General features: G+C 36.4%; 1 protein-coding gene across 4 annotated transcripts in view; it reads left to right on the forward strand.

The window, feature by feature from the left end:
* The first annotated feature begins 15,535 nt into the window (after positions 1-15,535).
* The window catches only part of cenpe.L (centromere protein E L homeolog), a 59,417-nt gene continuing 51,729 nt past the window's right edge, over positions 15,536-23,223 (forward strand). For 2 of the 4 annotated variants that reach the window (XM_018251930.2, XM_041590640.1), the window contains exons 1-12: positions 15,536-15,782; positions 15,985-16,070; positions 17,428-17,517; positions 17,665-17,783; positions 19,375-19,494; positions 19,712-19,793; positions 20,047-20,114; positions 20,216-20,290; positions 20,472-20,523; positions 20,609-20,696; positions 21,072-21,201; positions 22,931-23,056. In XM_018251930.2, coding sequence (XP_018107419.1) covers positions 15,727-15,782; positions 15,985-16,070; positions 17,428-17,517; positions 17,665-17,783; positions 19,375-19,494; positions 19,712-19,793; positions 20,047-20,114; positions 20,216-20,290; positions 20,472-20,523; positions 20,609-20,696; positions 21,072-21,201; positions 22,931-23,056 — 1,092 coding nt within the window. In that variant the 5' untranslated portion in view covers positions 15,536-15,726. The remainder of the gene's footprint in view (positions 15,783-15,984; positions 16,071-17,427; positions 17,518-17,664; positions 17,784-19,374; positions 19,495-19,711; positions 19,794-20,046; positions 20,115-20,215; positions 20,291-20,471; positions 20,524-20,608; positions 20,697-21,071; positions 21,202-22,930; positions 23,057-23,223) is intronic. The other 2 variants (XM_018251926.2, XM_041590644.1) reach the window with 1 other exon arrangement.

Genomic DNA, 23,223 nt, shown 5'->3' on the forward strand with positions numbered 1-23,223 from the left:
TGTGATTTTTTTAATATAAAATCAGATTTTTAAAAAATCAAGAATTTTTTCGGAATTTATTAAACCCCAAGGATGAAAAAGTCAGAATCTGAAAATCCGGCATCTCAAACCTGTCGAGGTTGTATATAAATCAAGGCTGGTAATAAATGGGAGAAGTCCCAATGATTTTTTGATGTGCGCTGGGTTTCGGGCAATACCCCGAAGTTTTCTGTGAAGATTACTAAAAAAATTTTCTGCAAAGCAAATTTTCGGGAAAATGTAATAATAAATAAGCATAAAAAACCCAAGCGGATTTTATAGGAGTTTGTAGAAGAAAATATTGAGATAAATTCGGACTTTGACAAATAACCCCCTTAGAGTTTTAAGGAAATATAGAAAAAAAAATTTTTTTTTAGTTATTCCTGAAAAAAAAGGAAAATGTGAATATTAGTAAATAGGTCCCTAACTGCTATTCTCTACATGTTAAGTTAATTAATAGCTGTCCATGGACCCATCTTTTTATATTTAGCATAATATGCTTACAGTTCAACTTCAGAGCATGAACAAATGTGCTTAAATTTGAAGAAGTGCGTCTCCATCGTGTTTTTTGTGCATTATGATTACACAAGTTGATTGCAGAGGATTAAAGATGGACAAAAAATAAAGAGATTTGTCTCAGTCATGGGAAGGTTTTACAGAAGAATCCAAGACACACAGCAGGGTTGCTCCTTAATTACCTGCATGATGCACTTGTCAAATGACTGAAGACATTTCTTGCAGTTAACAGTATGTAAACAATCCATTACAACCCTCATTTGCTCCACATTCCTTTTCACTCTGTCATGCAGTTTGGATTTCTAATCTTGAACATTTTAATTTCACCTTTTTGATTTAACCATGCAGGTCATATATAATCTTTAAAACGTCCACATTTCACTTTAAAGGCTAAAGGTGATATGGAGATGCCTGATGGGAATATACAAAGCCGGTAATGTATAAATGAATGCCCCCCATCAAACGGAAGTTTCACATTAATTTTTCAGGAATAATATTGTCAGACAGTGAATTGTTTGATACCGGTTTCATTATATGGGCATGAGCAACTTCTAAGTCTTCTAAATCCCCAAGTCATGTTAACAGTGCTGTATTCTTATTCACTGCCTGTAATGTATAATAAAATAAACCATGTCATTGTTCTTTACCTTAATTATAAATGATGCATATCCTGAGAAAAGAACATCTCTTCAATTTATTTCTTGCCATAAATTTAAAAAAAAATTTAATTCTGTAGCATAATCCATTACAAATTGCACAACTGTTTATGACCCTGCTATTATCAGACAGGGTACAGTATGTCCTTTAAAGGAAAAGTAATATCTAAAAATTAAAGTGTTGTAAACGAGAACTAAAGCTTAACTAAAGATGTAGGCAGGAAATGTATATTATGTTTTGGGTTTCTGTACCAGCCCAAGGCAACCATAACCCTTTAGCAGGAAAGATCTATTTCCAAAGATGCCCCAGTAGCTCCCCGACTTGTTTAATGATGATTCACTGCACATGATTTGTGCGGCTGTCAGTTACTGAGCTTAGGGACCAACTCACAATATACAGTACACATAGAATATGTGCCGATTCACTAACTTCGAGTGAAGGATGCGAAGTAAAAAAAGCTTTGAATGTCGAAGTGTTTTTTGGGCTACTTCGACCATCGAATGGGCTACTTCGACCTTCGACTACAAATTGAAGGATTCGAACTAAAAATCGTTCGACTATTCGACCATTCGATAGTTGAAGTACTGTCTCTTTAAGAAAAAACTTCGACCCCCTAGTTCGCCATCTAAAAGCTACCGAACTCAATGTTAGCCTATGGAGAAGGTCCCCATAGGCTTTCCTAAGTTTTTTTGATCGAAGGATATTCCTTCGATCATTGGATTTAAATCCTTCGAATCGTTCAATTCGAAGGATTTAATCGTTCGATTCGAAGGATTTAATCGTACGATTCGAAGGATTTAATCGTACGATTCGAAGGATTTAATCGTTCGATCGAAGGATTTAATCGTTCGATCGAAGGATTTAATCGTTCGATCGAAGGAATAATCCTTCGATCGTTCGATCGAACTATTTGCGCTACAATCCTTCGACTTCGAAGTCGAAGGATTTTAATTCCCAGTCGAATATCGAGGGTTAATTAACCCTCGATATTCGACCTTTGGTGAATTGGCCCCTAAATGTCACAATATAAGGCTGATTACAAATTAATAATCAGACCTGTAGCTTATATTACAGGCCAACCTCATTTTCTGTTTAATAGTTTGTGACAATCCTTAATCTTAGCTTCTCAAAAGATGTTCAGAGCCCACTTAGAATGTGAGTGTCGCAGACACTTTCCAAGATGGTGACCCCCCTATGAAAAGTTTGAAGTCCTGGATCATTGCTACTGTAGGGGACTTGTAAATTAGTCTCTCAGTATTATTTAGCAGGCAGTCCCCTAGTGTTATAGACACCTAACTGGGTCCTAAAATACAGTTAGGAGGGAGACCTGTTTCCTTATCCTGCTTAAAGCTATGCCCCCAGCAGTTCAACCAGTGCCCAGTAGATGGCACTGTGCTAAAGTAGTATTAAGTCCTGGGCAGCCATGTGCTCATCATCCATTTTCTGCAAGCCCTGGCCTGAGCAGGCAGTCAGGGTTAAGTGGTACTAGGGTTGCCACCTTTTCCCCCAGTAAAGATCGGCAGGGGGAGGAACCGTGACATATAGGGGCATGGCCATGATGTGGATAGGTGGCCGTGACATCAAGGGGCAATGATTCGACGATTAGCCGATCACCGTGTTCCCCTCAGGTTCCACTTAGGGAAAAGGCTGAAAGCTGGGGTACCTCTTCGCTGCTGTACACATTCTTTTCCCTGCAGGGACTGATACTGACCAAAGATTGCTGTGAGCATATGCCTATCCACTGTTGCTGTATGATCCTGCTTACTCCATATGTACACTCTTTTGTAGATTATCCTGTTCAATAAATATATTCTCTGGTTAAGTTATAAGAACCATTGGCGCCCAATTATTGTACCCTTCACCAAGTTACAGTTGTACTGCACCCTGCCCACACCGTTGCCAGGGCTTACCCCTGAATAATTATGATCTCATCCGAAGCACGGTATTGGGGATGAAGCTCATAGTAGAGAACCGTGCACTCAATTTACTTTAGAGTTTACAATCTATTCTAAAAGATTGTTGATACATCAATATAAGTAATATACTGCTTACATCCAAAACATTTTGAAAATGAAAGGCAACTACACCCAAGACTTACTGTACTGCTATTTACTGAATATAATGGAAATGGTCAGCCATTGCTGGTACAGGCGATTATAAAACCAAAAATGTGCAGACTGAAAACCATACGTACCAGTGGTGACAAGCAGCAGTGGAAATATGTTGGCAGAAGAACAGCCTTATCTGACATGTAAGTCTTTTTGCAACCATGAAGAGAAACATAACAAATGGAAGCTACAGATAAGTTTGATTTGTTGATGTCTACCAGGTGCTTCAGTCTGGTTTGTAATGGTAATTCTTCAATGGCATTTCACCAGCCTAGGATAAGCCTTCTAATTTGATAAGGAAATTCGAGCATTCCATAAATAGAATCACTGCTGCAAGGTGCTTTATTTATGACTACAAAACACAACTTATTATAGGTAGATTATATGTCTGATGGTATGCCCAGGCCAATTGCCAATTTTGCCCATTTATTAAATCAACCCTGAGAGTAAATTATATTCCCCACAGTTGTAATGCTGTCAAAGAATTCCCAATGTAGCTTATATTTGCTAGTGCACCAATAAAATATATTGCACATTCGATGAGACATAGTAACATAGATATAGCATGACATCCTCTTATTTTGCCCTCAGGTGGCAGGTTCTCTAATCAGCAACACATGACCACAAAAAGTCACACACACACAGATAGATAGGGAGTAGTACATTGCTTCCAATCCAGTGTACCCCCAAAGCAAACACATAGAAAGGTTGGTCAAAGGCCTTGTTCACAAAGCTTAGTCACTCCTATCTAGAGCAAACCAGTTGGCAATATTACGCTGTATGTGTTCAGTCTGTGATTTCTTTGTTATAAATTAACGAGTCATTAAGTATTTAAAGGGGAACTCCACATAAACATAACAAGCTTTTTGAAAAGTAAATATAATTTCAAGCAACTTTGCAATGTACATCAATTAAAAAATATGTAGACTTTTCATGATTTAGTTCCCTAAGCCTAGTCCTCTGCTCTCCTGCTGATCTGTCTGACTTCTTTGCTGAGCTGGCTGACTACTGTTACTTGGTATCAACAGCCAGCTGTCCTCAGCCTGCATCCTCCAAACCCCACAATTCCCTGCACACCTGATTTTAATAAGGAATGGAACATCACAGTGCAATGCATTTTGGGGTATGCAATTCCTGCATGCTGTCTGTCATCTGTGGAGAAGTTGTTACAATTTGTTACATCAGTGTTTAGTCCCTCCTTCCCTGCCAGGATTTCAAATGATGGAGAAAGAGAAGAACTGTTAAACAGCTGGATTTCAGCATAGAAAATGGCATTTATTCATACTTTTTGAAGAAACAGGTAACTGATAAGGGGTTTCTGATTTATGCGGGCCTCTTTATCAGATTTTGGTTTGGAAGCCGGAGTTCCCCTTTAAGATGGCTAGCTCTACATTACTTTTAAAAACAATATGCACAATATATTAAATAGGCATTTTAACCAGGAAGTTAGCCATGCAAGAATAAAATATCCTCCATAGGTTTAGTAACTTAACTGTGCATTTATTGTCAGTTTTGCAACATACTCTCTACCGTATGAAGGCAACTTGCATTGTGTTATTGTTGGACTTTTAACTTGCTTTCAAAAGCCAACTGTGCATTTTATAGCTTCAATAATAACAAGCAATAAAAGTCTGCTGGCAATGCTGTTGTTACAGTCAATGTTCTAAAACATCACTTTATGGCTTTGCCCTGCTCAGTACCATAACTGGGCTGCTGTCATCAAATATTTATGGCGATGAAGCCTTGTCTGCAATTTGTGGAACCTGGATTGCTATGAGGTTCAAAGAAATGTACGTACAAAGGATTGTATCATTTTCCAGCCTTCGTTCAGCAGTGAATTATTTGCCCATAAAGCTGTTGTTATTTACATTATTCTCATTCATTTTATTACTGGTATAATTACAATAATATTGTAGTCTACTATAAGAACATTCATTCACAACTGAAAGTGATTCTGTGGGACATCGTAGCATAAAATGCAACTGAATAGGCTAAATAACCAGTGGCTAAGGGGCGTTAGTAGAGACTTTGATCCCTACTTTATTTGTAATTTCTGTGGTTGCACTCAGTAGGCTATATATAATGTCAAGTGTCTGCAATGGATATCGTAACTTGACTTATATGAAACCTTTAGAATAGATATTTTCAAGCTTGACAAAAGCAGTAGATGCCTCTGAAATGCATGTCAATAAATATAAAGGTGCTGACTACTAAAGTAGGTGGTGGAGACTTATTTTTAAATATGTATCTATTTATCTATCTATCTAGCTATCTGTGTAGTTATCTATCTGTCTATATATTTTAACCCAATGAAACAGATCGCACTCACATACAAAAATATACACACATAATTGGCCTATTAAGTATAATAAATGTAGTAATTTTTGCAAATGTGTACCTGTATTACATTTACCCACACTATCCAACAAGTATCATTGTATGAAATACTTCTCTGAGAGAATCAACTTAACTCCTTACATTATATTAAGTAAATGGATTCTGAAAATTAATTTAGGCTTAGTCAGTGTTTCTGGTTCTATTATGGCTTTATTCAACCATAATTAAGCAGTGCGCCATCAAACTCTGTGGATGGAATGTACATTAGTACTGGGTGGACAAGAAGTTGTGCAGCTGTATAAAAAGCTTTGTTCAGGTAACCAGAAGCACGATATGACTCTGCTTTACACTATTCAGTTGTGTGGAAAAATCTCCACCACTTCAAAAGCAGTCTTCAAGAGTATCTACTACATCTGCATGCACTCAACATATTATAAACACTCTATTAGAGCAATTACACAAATAGCAATTCTGTGCATTTTGTCCTCTTATTTATTTAAACAACAATCATGGGTGTCTGAGAAACACTGACTTCTGATACAGAAGTACATCAATGCAGTTGCTAAGGCAATAGCTTTTCTATGGGGATCGATCCCAAGTGTTTTGTTGCTGGCCAGTGGAGCTGATAATCGCCTAGGTGACAAAACGTTCACAATCACTACATCACTATTGCCCTCAAGTGCTGGAATAACCACAGATAAGGTCAGCGTTGAACCATTTGTTTGCCGCTGCCTCTACATCCAATCAAAACAGTGCATTAAATAAACTATAAACACTGTATATATATTCTGCAGGAGCTATAGTTTATTCAGACATGTTTCCTGACATTTTAGCTCTATTTGGTTTAGTGTTAGCATTTCCTTTTACTTCTGCAGCATCCCATACATCAGATAACATACAATGTTTTACAACATTCCTACAGAAAGTTTTCACTTCTTCACTGTATGAAAAAGTAGTCGCAAATGTTAAAAAGCGTAGTACTGCCCTCATCAGGTAGAATATAAAGCATGATGAAACAGGTTTGCAAAAATGTAACTCCGCTATTAATGCATTCAAACTAAAACTATATTCTGCTTACTGATCCTTTATTTTAACGCTTTACAGCAGGGGTCCCCAACCTTTTGCACCCGTGAGCATTATTCAGATTTAAAAAGAGTTGGGGAGCAACACAAGCACGGAAAATGTTCCCAGGTGGTGCCAAATAAGGGCTGTGATTGGTTATAGGTAGCCCCTTTGTGGACTGACCGTCTACAGGAGACACTGGTTGGCAGTACATCTGGGTTTTAAGCAACAAAAACTTGCCTCCAAGCCTGGAATTCAAAAATAAGCTCCTGGTTTGAGGCCACTGGGAGCAACATCCAAGGGGTTGGAGAGCAACATGTTGCTCACGAGCTACTGGTTGGGGATCACTGCTTTAGAGCATTGCTGGCAAATTCCATCAAATGGTACAATGTTTCTCCTCACTGTTTGCAATCTGCCTAATCCCTGTAAATTGTAAAGTCTTTACAGCAGGGCCTGATAAGTCTACTAAAAACATTTTAACCTAATAAAAAGGTTTTACCACCAATATGGATTTTAACATAATTAAATAAAAAAGGAAACAAGTTTCACTAGTGTTAATTCTTCAGTGCAAGCATTTAATAGCGAACTTTCGCTAGTGTTCGCTTCTGCCTAGCGAAACTTCGTTAGTGCTCTTACACTTAGGTCAATTTGAAAAGGGCAGGTACATATAGGTTGTATAGACAGCTTTATTAGTGATGTTATAAAGATAGAATGTGATCATTTGACTTCCAAGAGGAGGAAGTGTTTCACCAGCACTCCCGGGGCTCCAACTACAATCTGCACCCATCCAGCAAGTAGGGAAGACCCAGCACCCAAGAAAACAGCGGGATATAGCCCTGGAAACACCCGCTACAAACCAGGACCAAAATAAGCGATCTAGCTCCTAGCAGTCCCGAGTTACAGCATGGAAGCCGGGGACTCGAGTAAAAGTGAGTTGGAGCAGTGGGCCGACCGGAAGTGCTCCAACGTGCCTAAACAGCAGGAAGACACGGAATGCACAGTAAGTGTCTGGGTCAACTGCACAGGTGGGTGAGTGTCTGGAAACCCCAGGAGTGCCCCCATAGTCCTACACCTCAGTCAATTATGGCGCAGCTACATCCAGACGCCTTCCTGGCTGCTCTGTCTAGATTGTGCATTTTTTTAGTTTATTTCGTAATTTCTGAACACACATACATCATCCTGCTTGGTTACTTATGACAGAAAGACACTTCTGGAAATTGGGAAACAACTTTCACAGCAGTGGAACTACAACCCCCTTAACATCAGTGGGACCCTAGTGGAGAGGATGAGCAGTTTTAAATACCTCAGAGTCCACATCTCTGAAGACCTAACATGGTCTTAACACATCCGGTTCAAATCAAAAGGGCAACGCAGCGTCTGTACCATCTTCGACAGCTGAGGAAGTTTGGGGTCTCTTCGAAGATCCTACTACTTTGGTGCTGTGGAAAGTGTCCTAACACAGAACATTACATCCTGGTTTGGAAACAGTTGTGTCCGGGACCGCAAAGCCCTTCAGAGTGATAAGTGCAGCAGACCGCTTCTGCAGGTTTGCTGAACATGCAAGACCAAAACCCTCAGGATTCTTAAGGACCCATCACAACCCAATAATGGACTGTTTTACCTAATTCAGGGAGGTTTTGGTTTTGCAGTATCCTGGCCAGAACTGAGAGAAGGAGTTTCTATCCCAGGCCATGCTGCCTTATCCATAATCTCCCATATCCCCCCCCTCTTCTTTTTCTCACTTGCACCTATTTGATCTACGTGACACACTACGTCACCACAATACAGTATTATACTACTGTTTTTTTATATTGTCATATATTGCACTGCTTTTTTTAATATTGTCATATATTGCACTGCTGTTTTTTTATATTTCTAGATTTTTTATACAATCTTCACTCACTGTCACTTGTGTAAATAACATGGTTCATGCCACCTTACCCATAATCTCCCCTCCCTTTTTTTTCTTACTTGCACCTAGTTGACCCCAGTATGTGACACAAGTAACCACAAGACAGTACACCATTTGCCTTTTGTGAAATCAAATAGCTCTTTTATTTGCTTTTCGTTTTGTAACACTGGAATTCAATATGTGCGATACAGCGACTTGCGGTTTTACATATTTTTTGATACTAAATCCTTTACTCTCATTTGATCTGTTTTCCCTGTAAGAGCCTTTGGGTTTGCGGTTTTTAAGATTGAGATAGCCTCTCCATTAAGTTTAGGGAGACCACAGCCCTCTGGCTTCTGTCTTCTCCCTCTTTGTGGTGTTCAGAGGGATTAGAAAAAATCTTGATAGAAACTAAGGGAAAAACTCCACCAGCTACAGTATCTTATTTCACATTTCAATCTTTTTCAATCAAGGTGTTCATTCCCTTTAAGGAATACGAAGGAATCCTTGCTAATATATAATAAATCAAGACAAACAACTGGAGCACAGCTATTTTATAAGATTAAGCACGTCACTTTATATTTATTATATTTAAGTATTGAGGTTTGCACTTAGAGATTAATTAACGCAGTATGAAATTTAGTTTTTAAGACACTATGAATTAAGTCACTATGACACAGTTGCGATCACGTCACTTTAAAATTAATGTGTATATGGTTAATTGGGTTATCAAATATTGTAAATCAGGAAATAAGCTCATGAAACTTTCTCTTTTTTAATTTAATAATTCTATTAACTGAAATATACACATGTCAATAGATTGGCATTCCACATTGATGTTAACTGCTGTGAAAGTCTAATCAATTGAACAACCCTGATTATTTTTATGTGGGATAATGTTTTGAGGGTGTTTTTAATACAATCATAAAACAAGGGTTGCTTTTGTTCCTTCTCATGAAATATACAAATTTGTATTCCCTTGGTGGTTGTAGAGATAAAGTATAATTGTGGTATAGCTGCACAAAGAGAGTTGTTTCCCCATCCCTTTTTCCTAATCAAAATATTGATATATTTGGGTGGGTTTTTCCCTCCTTTCTAATTAACTCTCTCAAAAAATCAGTATGACCGCAACTTTTAATTTAAGCAATGATTTAATTACTATCAATTCAATAATATTGAGAGATTTGGAATCAATTTTTGAGCTAGAAACATCCAGAGACAGTTTGAACCAGGTTGATTTCAATGACGTCTTAAACTAAATATTTACTAACAAGACAATGTAGATCCTGTTGGAATCTCCAGTTCTTCAACAAATACATGAACAAACTAATTCCCAGAGGCCTTAGGATTCAGATTTTCCACCTTTGAACCTCCTAATGAAAGACAAATGGGAATCAGTTTTGAATGCTATTCTATTCACTAATATGCTATTCTATTCTATTTACTAATAGCAGAGGAACAACAAAAATAAAAGGATATTGAAAAACTGATACAATCCATACAACCCAATCTGGATGTTTTAAAAAATGATGATACATTTAATCTTTGTTATGATGACATTGAAAATATAGAGGTCTCCCTACTAGACAATAAAAAGGAAAATTGTCTAGAGACTTTAAAGATTATACTACAAATTAAATATATTGATGGTCGAATTGGAGAAAAAGACCTAAAGGGAGATTGGGGCAGGAAGGTCCTGGTATAGAAGAAGGAATGACCAGAGCATCCAATCGAGTTAAATCTGGTATTAATATTATAAAAAATATTTCAAATGCCCAGAATGAAGAAGGTCCCTACACTAGCAAAGAAGGCTCTAATTATCCTATTTTTTTTAGCAGGGAGAACCGAACAAGGGAAAGCTGTAATACCAGGGGAGCCAAAGAAAAGAGAAATAACGAGATTAAAGGACAAAGTCATACCCAATTATACTCCAGTCTGATCATACTGGAAAAAGGGCAAACATTAAAAGTGATTAATCACACGCAGTCAACACTTAGAAAACCAGATACAGTATACAGGCCATTCCGAATGATTCCTATCAAAGCCTTTTTATATAAAGAGTGTTTGAAATAACTATTTTATTTTACATTTTGTTACAAAGTTAATGGTTAAATAACTAAAAACAGAGATTACATGGGCCAAAATGTACAAACTCCATCTCCTGGAATACTTCGAAGACTGAGTAATATTGATAGCATAGAAACGAGATATTTGTACATTAAAACCATAATGCTTTAAATCTCTTAAAGACATTAAAAAAAATGTAACACTGCAAATGTGATATTTTATCAATGTGGAGATGGTTTGGCATTAACACTGTACAATAATTGCTCCAATAAAAAATCATTTAAAAAAAAGAAAAGTGATTCATTTATTTGAGCACACTTTAATGGAAACACATGTAGAAGTTTTTAATAGGGGCCTCTCTTTTTCACCTTCATATGAGACAGATGTTTTTGACATAGTAATGGACGTTACTATTTTCTTATTTGCAAGAAAATCCCTAAAGAAATATTTTGGGTTTAATAAGGATACTAGTGATCTGAATACAGAGGTACTATTGGAAGCACAAGCCTTGAGAGAATTGGAAGATTTACTAGAAGAGGGGCTAGATGAGGTTAAACGATGGTGAATTGATATTTAAGTAAGAAATTGAGAAAAAACTAATAGTGAAGTCAAATTTTAATCCTCCCTCTAACATCTGTCCTGATATTCATATTTTTACTAATTTGGTGATCCAAGATATTTTAACATTACCTCAGATTTATTATTATCCAAAGAGGAATTTGAAACCATTAAGGAGATCAAAGCTTGGGATGATGTGCAGATAAAACAATTAGACAAAGGGGAACATTGTCATATGGCCTAATAATAAGTATTTGGAAGAGACAGACAAACACCTCAAGTCAGATTGTTATAAGAAACTCTTAGGTGAGCCTACTGATAACTTTAGGGTAAGGTCACACTGAGCTTTTGGTGACTTCGCAAAACGAATCGCCGCGTGTGCTTAGCGCTGGCGATTTTTCATTTTAGCCAGCGCAAGAGTGAGGGAAGGCGTTCGGGGAGATTAGTCGCAGCAAAGACGAGCCGATTAATCGCCAGGCGACTAAATCTCCCCGAAACGCTCAGTGTGACCTTACCCTTAAAAATATATGAAAGGAACCTAATTGAATCTCAGAGAGATTTATTATTAGGAATATTTATTCCTAAAGGTGAATTATCCGAGAAATGCCACTTTTTATTTGCTTCCAAAAATCGTCAAACATGCAACTAATCCCCCGGGTAGACCAATAGTCTCTGGAAATGGAAATCTTACAGAAAAAGCTAGTCAATATTTGGATCTCTAATGACTATTGTCATATGCTAGAGACACAATGAACATGCTTCTACAAATTCTACAAGTATTACCAGTTAATCAAGACGATTTATTAATCACCTTAGATGTAGAGTCACTTTATGCCTCTATCAAACATGAATTGCGCGTTGAGGCTGTCAAGTATTTTTTAATCAAACACGGATAACAATACAGTGGATCAAGTAAAATGTTATGTAAGTTATTAAGGTTTGTTTTATATTATAATTATTTAACCTTTAATGGGCAGTTCTTCTTACAGATCCAGGGCACTGCCATAGGAACTGCCTTTGCGCCAGCCTATGCCAACCTTTTCTTAGGCCTATGGGAACAGACTATTGTCTTCAGCCAGAAATATCAGAAATATGTTTTGAAATGGCTTAGATATATTGATGACATCTTGATAATCTGGCAAGGGACCCATTTGGAGTTTATGAGCTTTCTAGAAGAACTAAATACCAATAACCTTAATATAAAATTAACCTCCCATGTTTCTAACAATAAGCAAGAGCTAGCATGGTGGTTTAACTATAAAAAAATTATAGAAAAGAAACAGCTACCAACTCTTTACTAAACCATTCAAAGCTTAACCCAATGGAGAATTCCTAAGGTTAAGGAGAAATATTTCTTCTCAAGCCCTTTTTTAAATTACAAGCCAAAGAAAAGCTAGGCTGAGGGATAGAGGTTATTCCACCAAGCAAATTTAAAATGCCTACCATAGAGCAAACCATACAGAAAGACAATCTCTATTGATCGAAAATCCAATATCTAATAGAAATCGAATAGAAATCCAAAAGTGACAATGCAGTAAGATGTATTAGTACCTATAGTAACAACAGTAAATAGTTACATAGTTACTTACATAGTTAAATCGGGTTGAAAAAAGACAAAGTCCATCAAGTTCAACACCTCCAAATGAAAAGCCAGCATCCATAAACACACCTCTCTATACTTTCACATAAATTATATATACCCATATCTATACTAACTATAGAGTTTAGTATTACAATAGCCTTTGATATTATGTCTGTCCAAGAAATCATCCAAGCCACTCTTAAAGGCATTAAAGAAATACGTAATATTTTAAATAAGCATTGGTTGGTACTTTTAATGAAGGATTTAATTTGCCATAGTCCTTATGGCAAAAAAAGCAATAGATAAAATAAAAGTGTCATACACCTGTGCTGACTGTATTATGTGCCAATTAGACCAGAGGGGTTATTCATTTCATTGAATGCCCGTCAATTGAGATACGTAGGGAAGACTACACAGATGCTTAAACAACGAATGCAGAAACACTGTAGTACCATTAGAAACACAGATAATGATAAAAAAAAATCTGAAAAAACTTTGTCAACAGTGGCACAACATTTTAGAAGAGTTCATAATTTTGATCCAGATAAAATGTCATTTTGGGCTATTGAGAAAGTGAGCCTGGGCATTAGGAGAGGTGATTTGAAAAAGAACTGCTTAGGAGAGAAAGTTTATGGATATTTCGTCTGAACACAATATTTCCCCACAGTATAATGAGAATAATTTGTTTACAGCTTATATTTCATTACATGTCAGCAAAAAAGTTTTAGATGTGATTAAACTATCCCCCGATCATGATGAAAGATGCATGATATGAAGCATATATTGACTCCTCTAATTGGTTCATAAAGCAACGCCACCAGCTATCTCATTTCACATTTTAATCTTTTTTTAATCAAGGTGTTCATTCCCCTTAAGGAATCATTGCTGATATATAAAAAAAAAAACAAGACAAACAACTGGAGCAAAGTTAATTTTCTAAGATTAAGTATGTGTCACTTTATATTTATTATATTTAAGTATTGTGGTTTGCACTTAGAGATTAATTAACACAGTATGGAATTTGGTTTTTGAGACACCATGTCACTTTCAAATTAATTAGTGTTTATGGTTAAGTGGATTATCAAAAATTGTAAATCAGGAAAAAAGCTCATGAAACTCTCTTTTTTAATGTAAAAGTTCTATTAACTGAAATATACACAGGTCAATAGATTGGCATTGCACATTCATTTTAACTCCTGTCAAAGTCTAATTAATTGAACAACCCTTATTATTTTCATGTGGGATAGTTTTTTGAAGGTGTTTTTAATACAATCATAAAAAAAGGGTTGTTTTTCTTCCTTCTCGTGAAATAAATAAACCCAGACACACAGCCCTTGTACCTTTCATGAGCGCGGCACCCCTTTACTGACTTTTCCAGACCCTTGATCAACTTTGTTCTAATATGTCATTTCAGAAGCCCTATAGCCTCTCACCTGCTAAAAAAACATTCAACCTCTTCTTGAGACTACCTAATGTATCTTCCAGTACAACCACTTGAGTGAGACAATTCCATAACATCATAGCTCTCACTGTTAAAAAACCCTTTTTGAATATTAAGATGGAAGTATTTCCTTACTTTGAATTAGAACGGATAACCTTCTGCCAGCTGGAAGGACCTATTGGTAAAATAAGTGTTAGTGCCTATTTTATGGTTCCCTGATATATTAATATATATTTAATTATCATATTCCCCTTTAATTGGCTTAACTTGGCCAGTCTTTATTCATAAATGATACTTTCCATGCATTTTACCAGCTTAGTGGCCGTGTACTCCATATTATTGAACTCTAGGGGATCCGCAGGTTTGGAAATACACTTTGCTGAAATACACCACTTATGGTCAATATGGAGCCCAAACTCTCATGAGATGCAGCATTTATGCTGGTGACGTAATTACGCTGCGCAATAACAATCAAGCTGGCTACATTTTGCATGTTAATTGCTTTATCGCTTGGCTGTTTTTCACAAAAGTTTACTAAAAATTCTTCAGAGTGGAATTGTGATGAACGAGAAAAACCAGAAATGCATGTTGGGAAAAGAAAACTGAACGCTGAAAAATGCACATTATTATACAAATGTGGTTTCAATGGTGTATTTACACCCAACCGCACATTTTAAAATACGCCACGTAAAAACGCCTCATGTGACCTCGCCCTAAAACTCATCTGCCACTTGGCCAGTTTGTCAAACTAAAGCCACTTTTAAAATACTATGAATACACAAGTATCTATTGCAAGTCAGCTGCACAATGTGTATATAGCACACACTGATTCTAGTAAAACAAAACACCAACCCATTTATATCTGAGACGAATATTGAGCACCACAACAAAGTACCCCCAATGCTTATTATTAGAACAGTCTGTATCCAAACGTGTGTTATGCACATGAGCAACCATCTTTATTTTACTGTTGTCTTCGATTTAATCACGGATAAAGTGCTATTTGCAAGAGACACTGGTGCGTCAGAAAGAAATCTCATGAAAGGTAATACAGCCATGCGTCTAACAAGCAGCTGTTTTTAAGAATGTAGGTATGAATCGCCCGTCACGTGGCGTATGTTGCTTTAGGTTTACCGCATTCCTAACCTAACCTATATCCCGAATGTCAGACATATTACTAACTAACAATCCTGCCTTCAGCTCCACTACCGTGATAGCAATAGAATTGTCCCTCGCAAGAGACCGTACAGTGACGCGACCAAGCGCTAAAGGAAGTGACGTTTTTCCGAACGCCTGCCCCACTATTGAGCGCCGATTAGCTATTGCTATGGCTGTGGGCGTGACTTCAAACAAGGAGGTCCGATAGGCTAGTCGGGCGAGGGAAATTCAAACTGGTTATAGAAGAAACTTGAACCGCCGCCAAAAGGGACTAAAGTGACAGAGACAGGGAGCGGTGTCGGTACCGATTTCTCCACTAATCGGTCTCAAAATGTCCGAGGGAGATGCAGTTAAAGTGTGTGTGAGGGTTCGGCCGCTTATACAGAGGTAATGAGGTGGTGGCTGGTGTATATGCTGCTTCTTCTTGCTTACTTTATTTACAAAGTGACGTCTAACTCCGTCTGGCATTTGTTGTACAACAGCGCCCGAGATTCACTGGCAAATGGAAGCTATGGGGCCAAGCAGTTGTGCGACAGGCCAGTGACAATCTATCTGCTATAAAATATCTGATATTACATCTTGTTTACAGAGAACAAGGGGATCAAGCCAACCTGCAATGGAAGGCTGGAAACAACACCATTTCCCAAGTTGATGGGACAAAGTCTTTCAATTTCGGTGAGCAAGCCATACCATTCTTACTATTTTATTTTTCTAACACACGTCCTTGTATTATCAATAAACTTGGAAACTGTCCTGCTGAATGGGGCCAATGTGCAATGAGCTTTTCGGGGACTAATAACTCACAGCCAGCCATTTTTATAATTTAGTAGAATACTACTGGGATTCCTGTTCACAAAAGGGTGTAACTGCTTTAAAGATGGCAAGACTATGTTTAAGCAGAAATAAAACCTAGCTTGTGTGTATCTTTTTTTTTGTATTCTCTCATAACGTCCTAATAAAGAACTACTAAAAAAGAGAACAAAGGCAAAGTAAATAATACATTTTCCCCAAATGTCGCAACACTTAAGTGTTGGCCTCTACACAAGGACTGGGTTTTTTTCTTTGTTTTTTTAAATTTCAAAGCGTTCACCATTTTTTTTTTTTTTTACATTAAAGGAAAACTAAACCCCCAAAATACTTAAGCAGCAGATAGTTTATATCAAATTAAGTGGCATATTAAATAATCTTACCAAACTGGAATATATAGTTTAGCAATTATTGTCCTTTTAAATCTCTTGCCACGAACCGCCATTTGTGATGGTCTGTGTGCTGCCTCAGAGATCACATCACCAGAAATAATGCAGCTCTAACTGTAACAGGAAGAAGTCTGGGAGCAAAAGAAAGAACTCTGTCTGTTAATGTGACCTAACATGTATGGTTTGTTTGTGTGCACAGTGAATCCTAGTATCGCCATTTTTTTTCTATTTAGGATTACCCAGTGGCACATACTATTAAACAAGTATACTATTATGAAAATGGTTTATTTACATGAAGCAGGGTTTTACATATGAGCTGCAATATATTTTTATAGAGACCTACATTATTCGGTTGTTATAGTTTTCCTTTAAGGTAATGGTGGTGTCAGGATCTATCCATTGTAGTGTTAACCCATTTTCTGGTTATAACGCCTTATGGAGTGGAAGAGTGTAGTGTGGATGATAATCAAGTGAGGCGATCATACCCAGAAGGCATAGCTTTGGGTCTCTTGCTATTGCTTGTGCACAGTGAGCGAGCTGGGTGATAACAGTTGCTAACTATACACCCTGGGCCAGGGCACCTTTTTGCTGAATTTAGGACCAGGGTATAGTTCTTAGAGCGCCACCATTTTATGAAAGACCCTTGCGGTCCATTGTGGAGATTCAGGACCAAGCTTGTGCACAGCAGAGTAAAAACAAAGGTATATTTATAGTGAGAGAGCTCTCTCCCTCTGTTGGGCCTTCTTTTGCATGCCATTAGCATTCCACTGTGCACATGTGCTGTGAATCAGTAGAAAATAAGATGCGGATCTAATGAGGTGACATTTTCCCCCTAGATCGTGTATTTAATTCTCACGAATCAACAAGTCAAGTTTACCAAGAAATAGCAGTACCTATCATACGATCAGCTTTGCAGGGATATAATGGTAAGTTTATTTTTTTGTTTGTTATTTTTGTAAAAATATAATGGGGATATTTTACTAGTCTATTGAACTCTCATAGTCTGGTGGACTTTACATTCATGTATGTAAATGTAAACTGAATTTTGCGTGAAAATGATATGTTTCTTACAGGCACAATATTTGCATACGGACAGACATCTTCAGGCAAGACGTACACAATGATGGGAACACCAAATTCATTGGGCATAATACCGCAAGCCATACAGGAAGTTTTTAAAATTATTCAGGAGGTATGTATATGTGTACATTATGAAGGCTGGTGCTAGTTTTTCAACGGTGTTCTTGTTTTGCAGCTGCTTCTTGTTCACAAACAAATTGGCCATTATGGGCAAATGGATGGCAATATTCCTGGATGGCATTCTATTCCTTGTTTAATTACTGCATTCCCTCAACCTAAAAAATGTTAGCTGTGCAAATAAAATAAATTGGCCTGTAAGCGTAAAACCTTGCTTAAAAGCAGCTAGGTTAACATCTCTGTCACATGCTGCAATGGAATTTATATAAAAAAATAAGCCAGTGTCTATATGCATCACTATCTTCACTCACTAACATGTTTATTTTATATAAAGCAGATGCTGTGGTCACTTAAATTTCCACCATCATAGTTTTAGAGTTTTTTATTTTAAAATTATTTTGTAACCATCAGTGTGATATATTTTGTCTTATCAGAGGTTCAGATTTCCTAAATTTACTGTATGTTTGTATCTGTTTGCTGTTGCCCAACCAGAGCTCTTTTCTACTCTGTTTATTGATGTTATTGTCAGGTTTCTTAAGTTCCAGACCCCCTTCGCTCCTAGTTAGGTTAATAATAATAATAATTATTAATTATTAACATATTCAAGAATATCAAGGGCGGCATAGACGTTTTCACCCTAAATGCCACCCTAACTGAGCTCCAAACTGAACTTCTAGATATTAATGGGAGAGCAAATAGAATTTTTTCTTCAAATCTCACCTTAATTGGCTCTCTTGCTGAGCCTCCTGTTTGGGAGACTTTTCCAAACTGCAGAATAGTAAATGGAAAGGGGTCTTTCAGATTAATAGTTATTTAATTTGTCTTGTGACTCTCTTTAGATCATAAGCCCATATTTAGAATCCCGGCCATAAAGCAAGAAAGGACTGCTCTTTATTGCAAGCAGAAAAATAGTTTTTCTAAAGAAAATAAATACTTTTTTTCAATTGCTTTCCATCTTTTATTTTTTTACAGTTTTTCCAAAATTAGAGTTTAATGTTCCTGTCTCTAGTGTTTCAGTCTGGCAGCTCAATAATATAGGCACGGATTCTGAACTGTTACATTTTGCTATATTAGTTGATACATTTCTCAGCAGTATATTTTGAATATTACTATTGTATCAATTATTACAACTACTCAGATTCTGCTCAGCATTGCTAGATATTAGAAATGTATCCACAAAATCTATCAATTTACAACACTTACAGAGTCATTGCCCCACTCTCCCAGAGCTGCTTTAGAAGGACTCGTGAAGGTGGAAAATATAACTTTTCACCTCAATATAAGAAAAATAGTCACCAATAGAGAATAGAAGGTAATTAGAAAAAAGGTATTTATTTCTGGTGACCTATCTTAAAACAACTGAACTGAAAAAAGTTTTTGAAGTTGAAGACCCCCTTTAATACTAAGTGAATCCCCTGGTATAAATAAGGACTACAAATTTACTATTTGTAAACAATTTTGTTTCCGGCATGATCAAATTCCTGAATTAAAATACTTTTTTCTATTTAGAGGACAGTAGCCAATAAATCAAGATTTTTCTTGATCCAGTACTCATGTATCTGTCGCCCATCACTATTTTTCTGCAGATACCGAACAGAGAGTTTCTTCTAAGAGTTTCTTATATGGAGATTTACAATGAAACTGTGAAAGACCTACTGTGTGATGACAGAAGAAAGAAGCCCTTGGAAATTCGCGAGGATTTTAATGTAATTTTTCCCCCTGGTAACATTTTATATGCCAAAATAGTAGTGAAGTGGTTAAACATCTGCAAAAAATTATTTAAAAATATTAAGGTGGAAGTCTCTGTGTGTATGTGTGTGTATATATCATGGCAGAAGTTCCTGGAACAGGATGTTTGCATTTATTTGTCAAATTTACTATATTTCAGTGCTGAATGGTCTAAAACCAAGTTTTTGTTTGTAGAGAAACGTGTATGTTGCTGACCTGACTGAAGAACTTGTAATGGTTCCTGAACATGTAATACAGTGGATCAAAAAGGGTGAAAGTAAGCCATTCATTACATCATAGCTGATAAAATATTTTAATAAGATGCCATAATTAAACCTGTGTTCCTAAAACTTTTTCCATGTTGTGGGTTAGTTAACAATATTTACTCTCTCTTCTGCTGTCTTGCACTGTAAAATAAACATTTACTGGTTTGTACCAAAGAATATTTCATATGCTCGTTTGTACCAAAAGAACATTAAATTTATTGGTTTAACATTCATAAAGGTAATTTTGAAAATTTCCTTCTATAGAAAACAGACATTATGGAGAGACTAAAATGAATGATCATAGTAGTCGTTCACATACAATATTTAGAATGGTAAGTTTTTTGATTTCCCCAATGAATTTTCTTTACCAAATACTGTAGCTCATACTGAATTATTTTTGTCGCCAATATATTGAACACTTTTTGCTTTACAGATTGTTGAAAGCCGAGACAGAAATGATCCCACAAATTCAGAGAACTGTGATGGAGCTGTCATGGTATCCCACTTGGTAAGTAATTTATTGGAGCACTTTTTCAGCAAGTAATTTCTGTAACTTTAAAAGCCACAATAAGGCTTAATAACCAATGTACATTAGCATGAAGCAATGGATGGGGTTTTTTGTGACTCACCCACATTACAAACCGAGAACTAATGCTGTAGCTCCCATACATTTTATGTTTGTTTTACAGAATTTGGTAGATCTTGCTGGCAGTGAAAGAGCAAGCCAAACTGGAGCTGAAGGTAAATTCTTATGTTTACGTGAAATTGCATCTACAAATGACACATATCTGTTCATTTGCTCTCACAAGATATATGTATGTTTCAGGTGTGAGACTTAAGGAAGGCTGCAACATCAACCGCAGCTTGTTTATCCTTGGACAGGTTATTAAGAAGCTTAGCGATGGCCAGGCTGGGTAAATACCTTTTATGCAATCTCCTATAGTAAGAGAAAGGGTTAACATTTTGTCGTAGCCTACATACTGGTCAGCGTGTGATATTGACAAATATTGCAGTAAGCTAAATTATTCTATATCCTATAGCCACAAATCTAGGAAAGGAAGGTGTCATACATTTTTTAAATATATGCATTAAAAAGTAGTAAAAACTGAAATATAACATTAATACTATGTTAAATGCTTGAATATCTGTCATGGAAATTTTATCTAATTACCATTGCATTGCTCTGGCATGTTTTGTTTATGTTTGTTTTATGTGTGGAAAACAATAAAAGTTTTATCTTTAAAAAAAAAAAAGTAGTAAAAACTTAAATTTCTGCCTTTTATTTCAAGTGGATTTATAAACTACAGAGACAGCAAACTCACCAGAATTCTCCAAAATTCATTGGGAGGAAATGCAAAAACGGTTATAATTTGCACAATTACGCCAGTTTCTTTTGATGAGACTCTAAGTACACTTCAGGTAAGGGTCTTTTCTTAATGCTTTTTTTTAACAAAGGTGTTGGTGGCAGTTTTAAATTTGTTGGTATTTTTTTTTTTGCTTTTTGCAAATAGTATGAGCTGTTCAGAGAGTTCCACTATCATATAGAGCAGAATAGAGTTCAACTATTAGAATGAGTCATTCTGCCAAATTGGCATTTAATTCTTAAATTTAAATTTCTTTCAGATTTCCCAGGCTGTAAATCTGCCACATTAATTTAAACTTACATTTGCTAGATAATGCTAGTTGTTCTGGTGTTAAGAGAAATAACCAGTTTAGCATTTCCAGTTCTACTTGTGATGTTTATCTGCTAAATTGGATTTTTAATTCTTTGCAGTCAATATACAGTATATTTGTAAAACAATAATTATGAAAGGTGAAAAGCACTTGATTGACTGTTAGAAAGTGAGTTACCAAATGTTTAGAAGCTTGGCTAGCTTAAAGGGGTTGTTCACCTTCCAAACACTTTTTTTTCAGTTCAGTTGTTTTCAGATTGTTCTTCAAAGATAAAGACTATTTTCAATCACTTTCCATTATTTATTTTTTACTGTTTTCCAAAATCGAAGTTTTAAGTTGAATGTTCGTGCTTCTGGTGTTTATCTGGCAGCGCAATAATGCAGGCGCAGACTCTAAACTGTTATAATTTTGCAATATTTAGTTGATAAATTTTTTAGCAGCAGCTCTGGAGTATTAGCAACTATTGTTTCAAGTCTAACAGCTGCCTTTAATGAAACCCAGAGATTCTACTCAGCAGGGACAAAGATAAGAAATGTATCAACTAAATGTATCAATTTAGAACAGTTCACAGGGTTGGCGAACCCCCTACAATATATATCCACCGAACGGGTTACCTTCATAAAGAACTTTCATTTTTTGCCCCTCCTAATCAAAATAAGGTCGATAGCCCAATCTACTTCTTTGTGCAGCTGCTTATTTTCCCCCTGAAGAACCCAAAGAATTTGGGAAGGTGGTCTGTTTCTGCTAAAGCTTTTTAAGCATTTTAAATTGAAAAACGAGTTGGCTCTACCTAATAATCTTCTATACCATAGACCAGTGATCCCCAACCAGTAGCTCGTGAGCAACATGTTGCTCTCCAACCCCTTGGATGTTGCTCCCAGTGGCCTCAAAATAAGTGCTTCTTTTTTAATTCCAGGCTTGGAGGCAAGTTTTGGCTGCATAAAAACCGGGTGCACTACCAAACAGAGCCTCAATGTATGTAGAAAATCCACAAAGGGGCTACCAAATGGCCAATCACAGCAATTATTTGGCACTACAAGAACAGTTTTCATGCTAGTGTTGCTCCCCAACTCCTTTTACTTCTGAATGTTGCTCATGAAGGTTGGGGATCCCTGCCATAGACCAGAGATGGTGTAAAAATTTGAGTACAATTCCTCATCTAATATGTGAAGAAAGTTCTCTTCCATAAAATCTAGTTTTGTTGTGGCATATTGTATGGTGATATTAGTGCTGAGACACTAGTTGGTGACATTCAATTGAAAAGTGCTTAGAATAGTTGTGACCTTGGCTTCTCTTTCTCATTAGCGTTTATATACCTATATTTTTATATAGTATTACTTATATATGCACTGTACATTATATAGTAGTACTGACAGAAGAACAAACTTGCATATATTTTACAAATAAATTAAATGACAGACAAAACCTTTCATTGCACTGCATAATTCAAATTCTTCTAAACCCTCACTTTTAGTTTGCCAGTACTGCCAAACATGTGAGAAATACTCCCCATGTTAATGAGGTCCTGGATGATGAAGCTTTGCTAAAAAGGTACAGAAAGGAAATCTTGGATTTAAAGAAACAATTAGAGAATTTAGAGGTGAGTACGTTTATTTTTGAAGTAAAAGAATACATTTTACTTTTAATACTTTATTTTATGATTGTCCAACACTTATTAATTATGCACAAAGCTCATCCTGTGGTACTTTGTATTCTAAGCTAGTACTTCTTATTTGCTAAGAAATAGTCTCTTTTTGAAGTCGACAT

Source organism: Xenopus laevis, chromosome 1L (assembly GCF_017654675.1).
Source record: "Xenopus laevis strain J_2021 chromosome 1L, Xenopus_laevis_v10.1, whole genome shotgun sequence".
Classification (NCBI taxonomy): Eukaryota; Metazoa; Chordata; class Amphibia; order Anura; family Pipidae; genus Xenopus; species Xenopus laevis.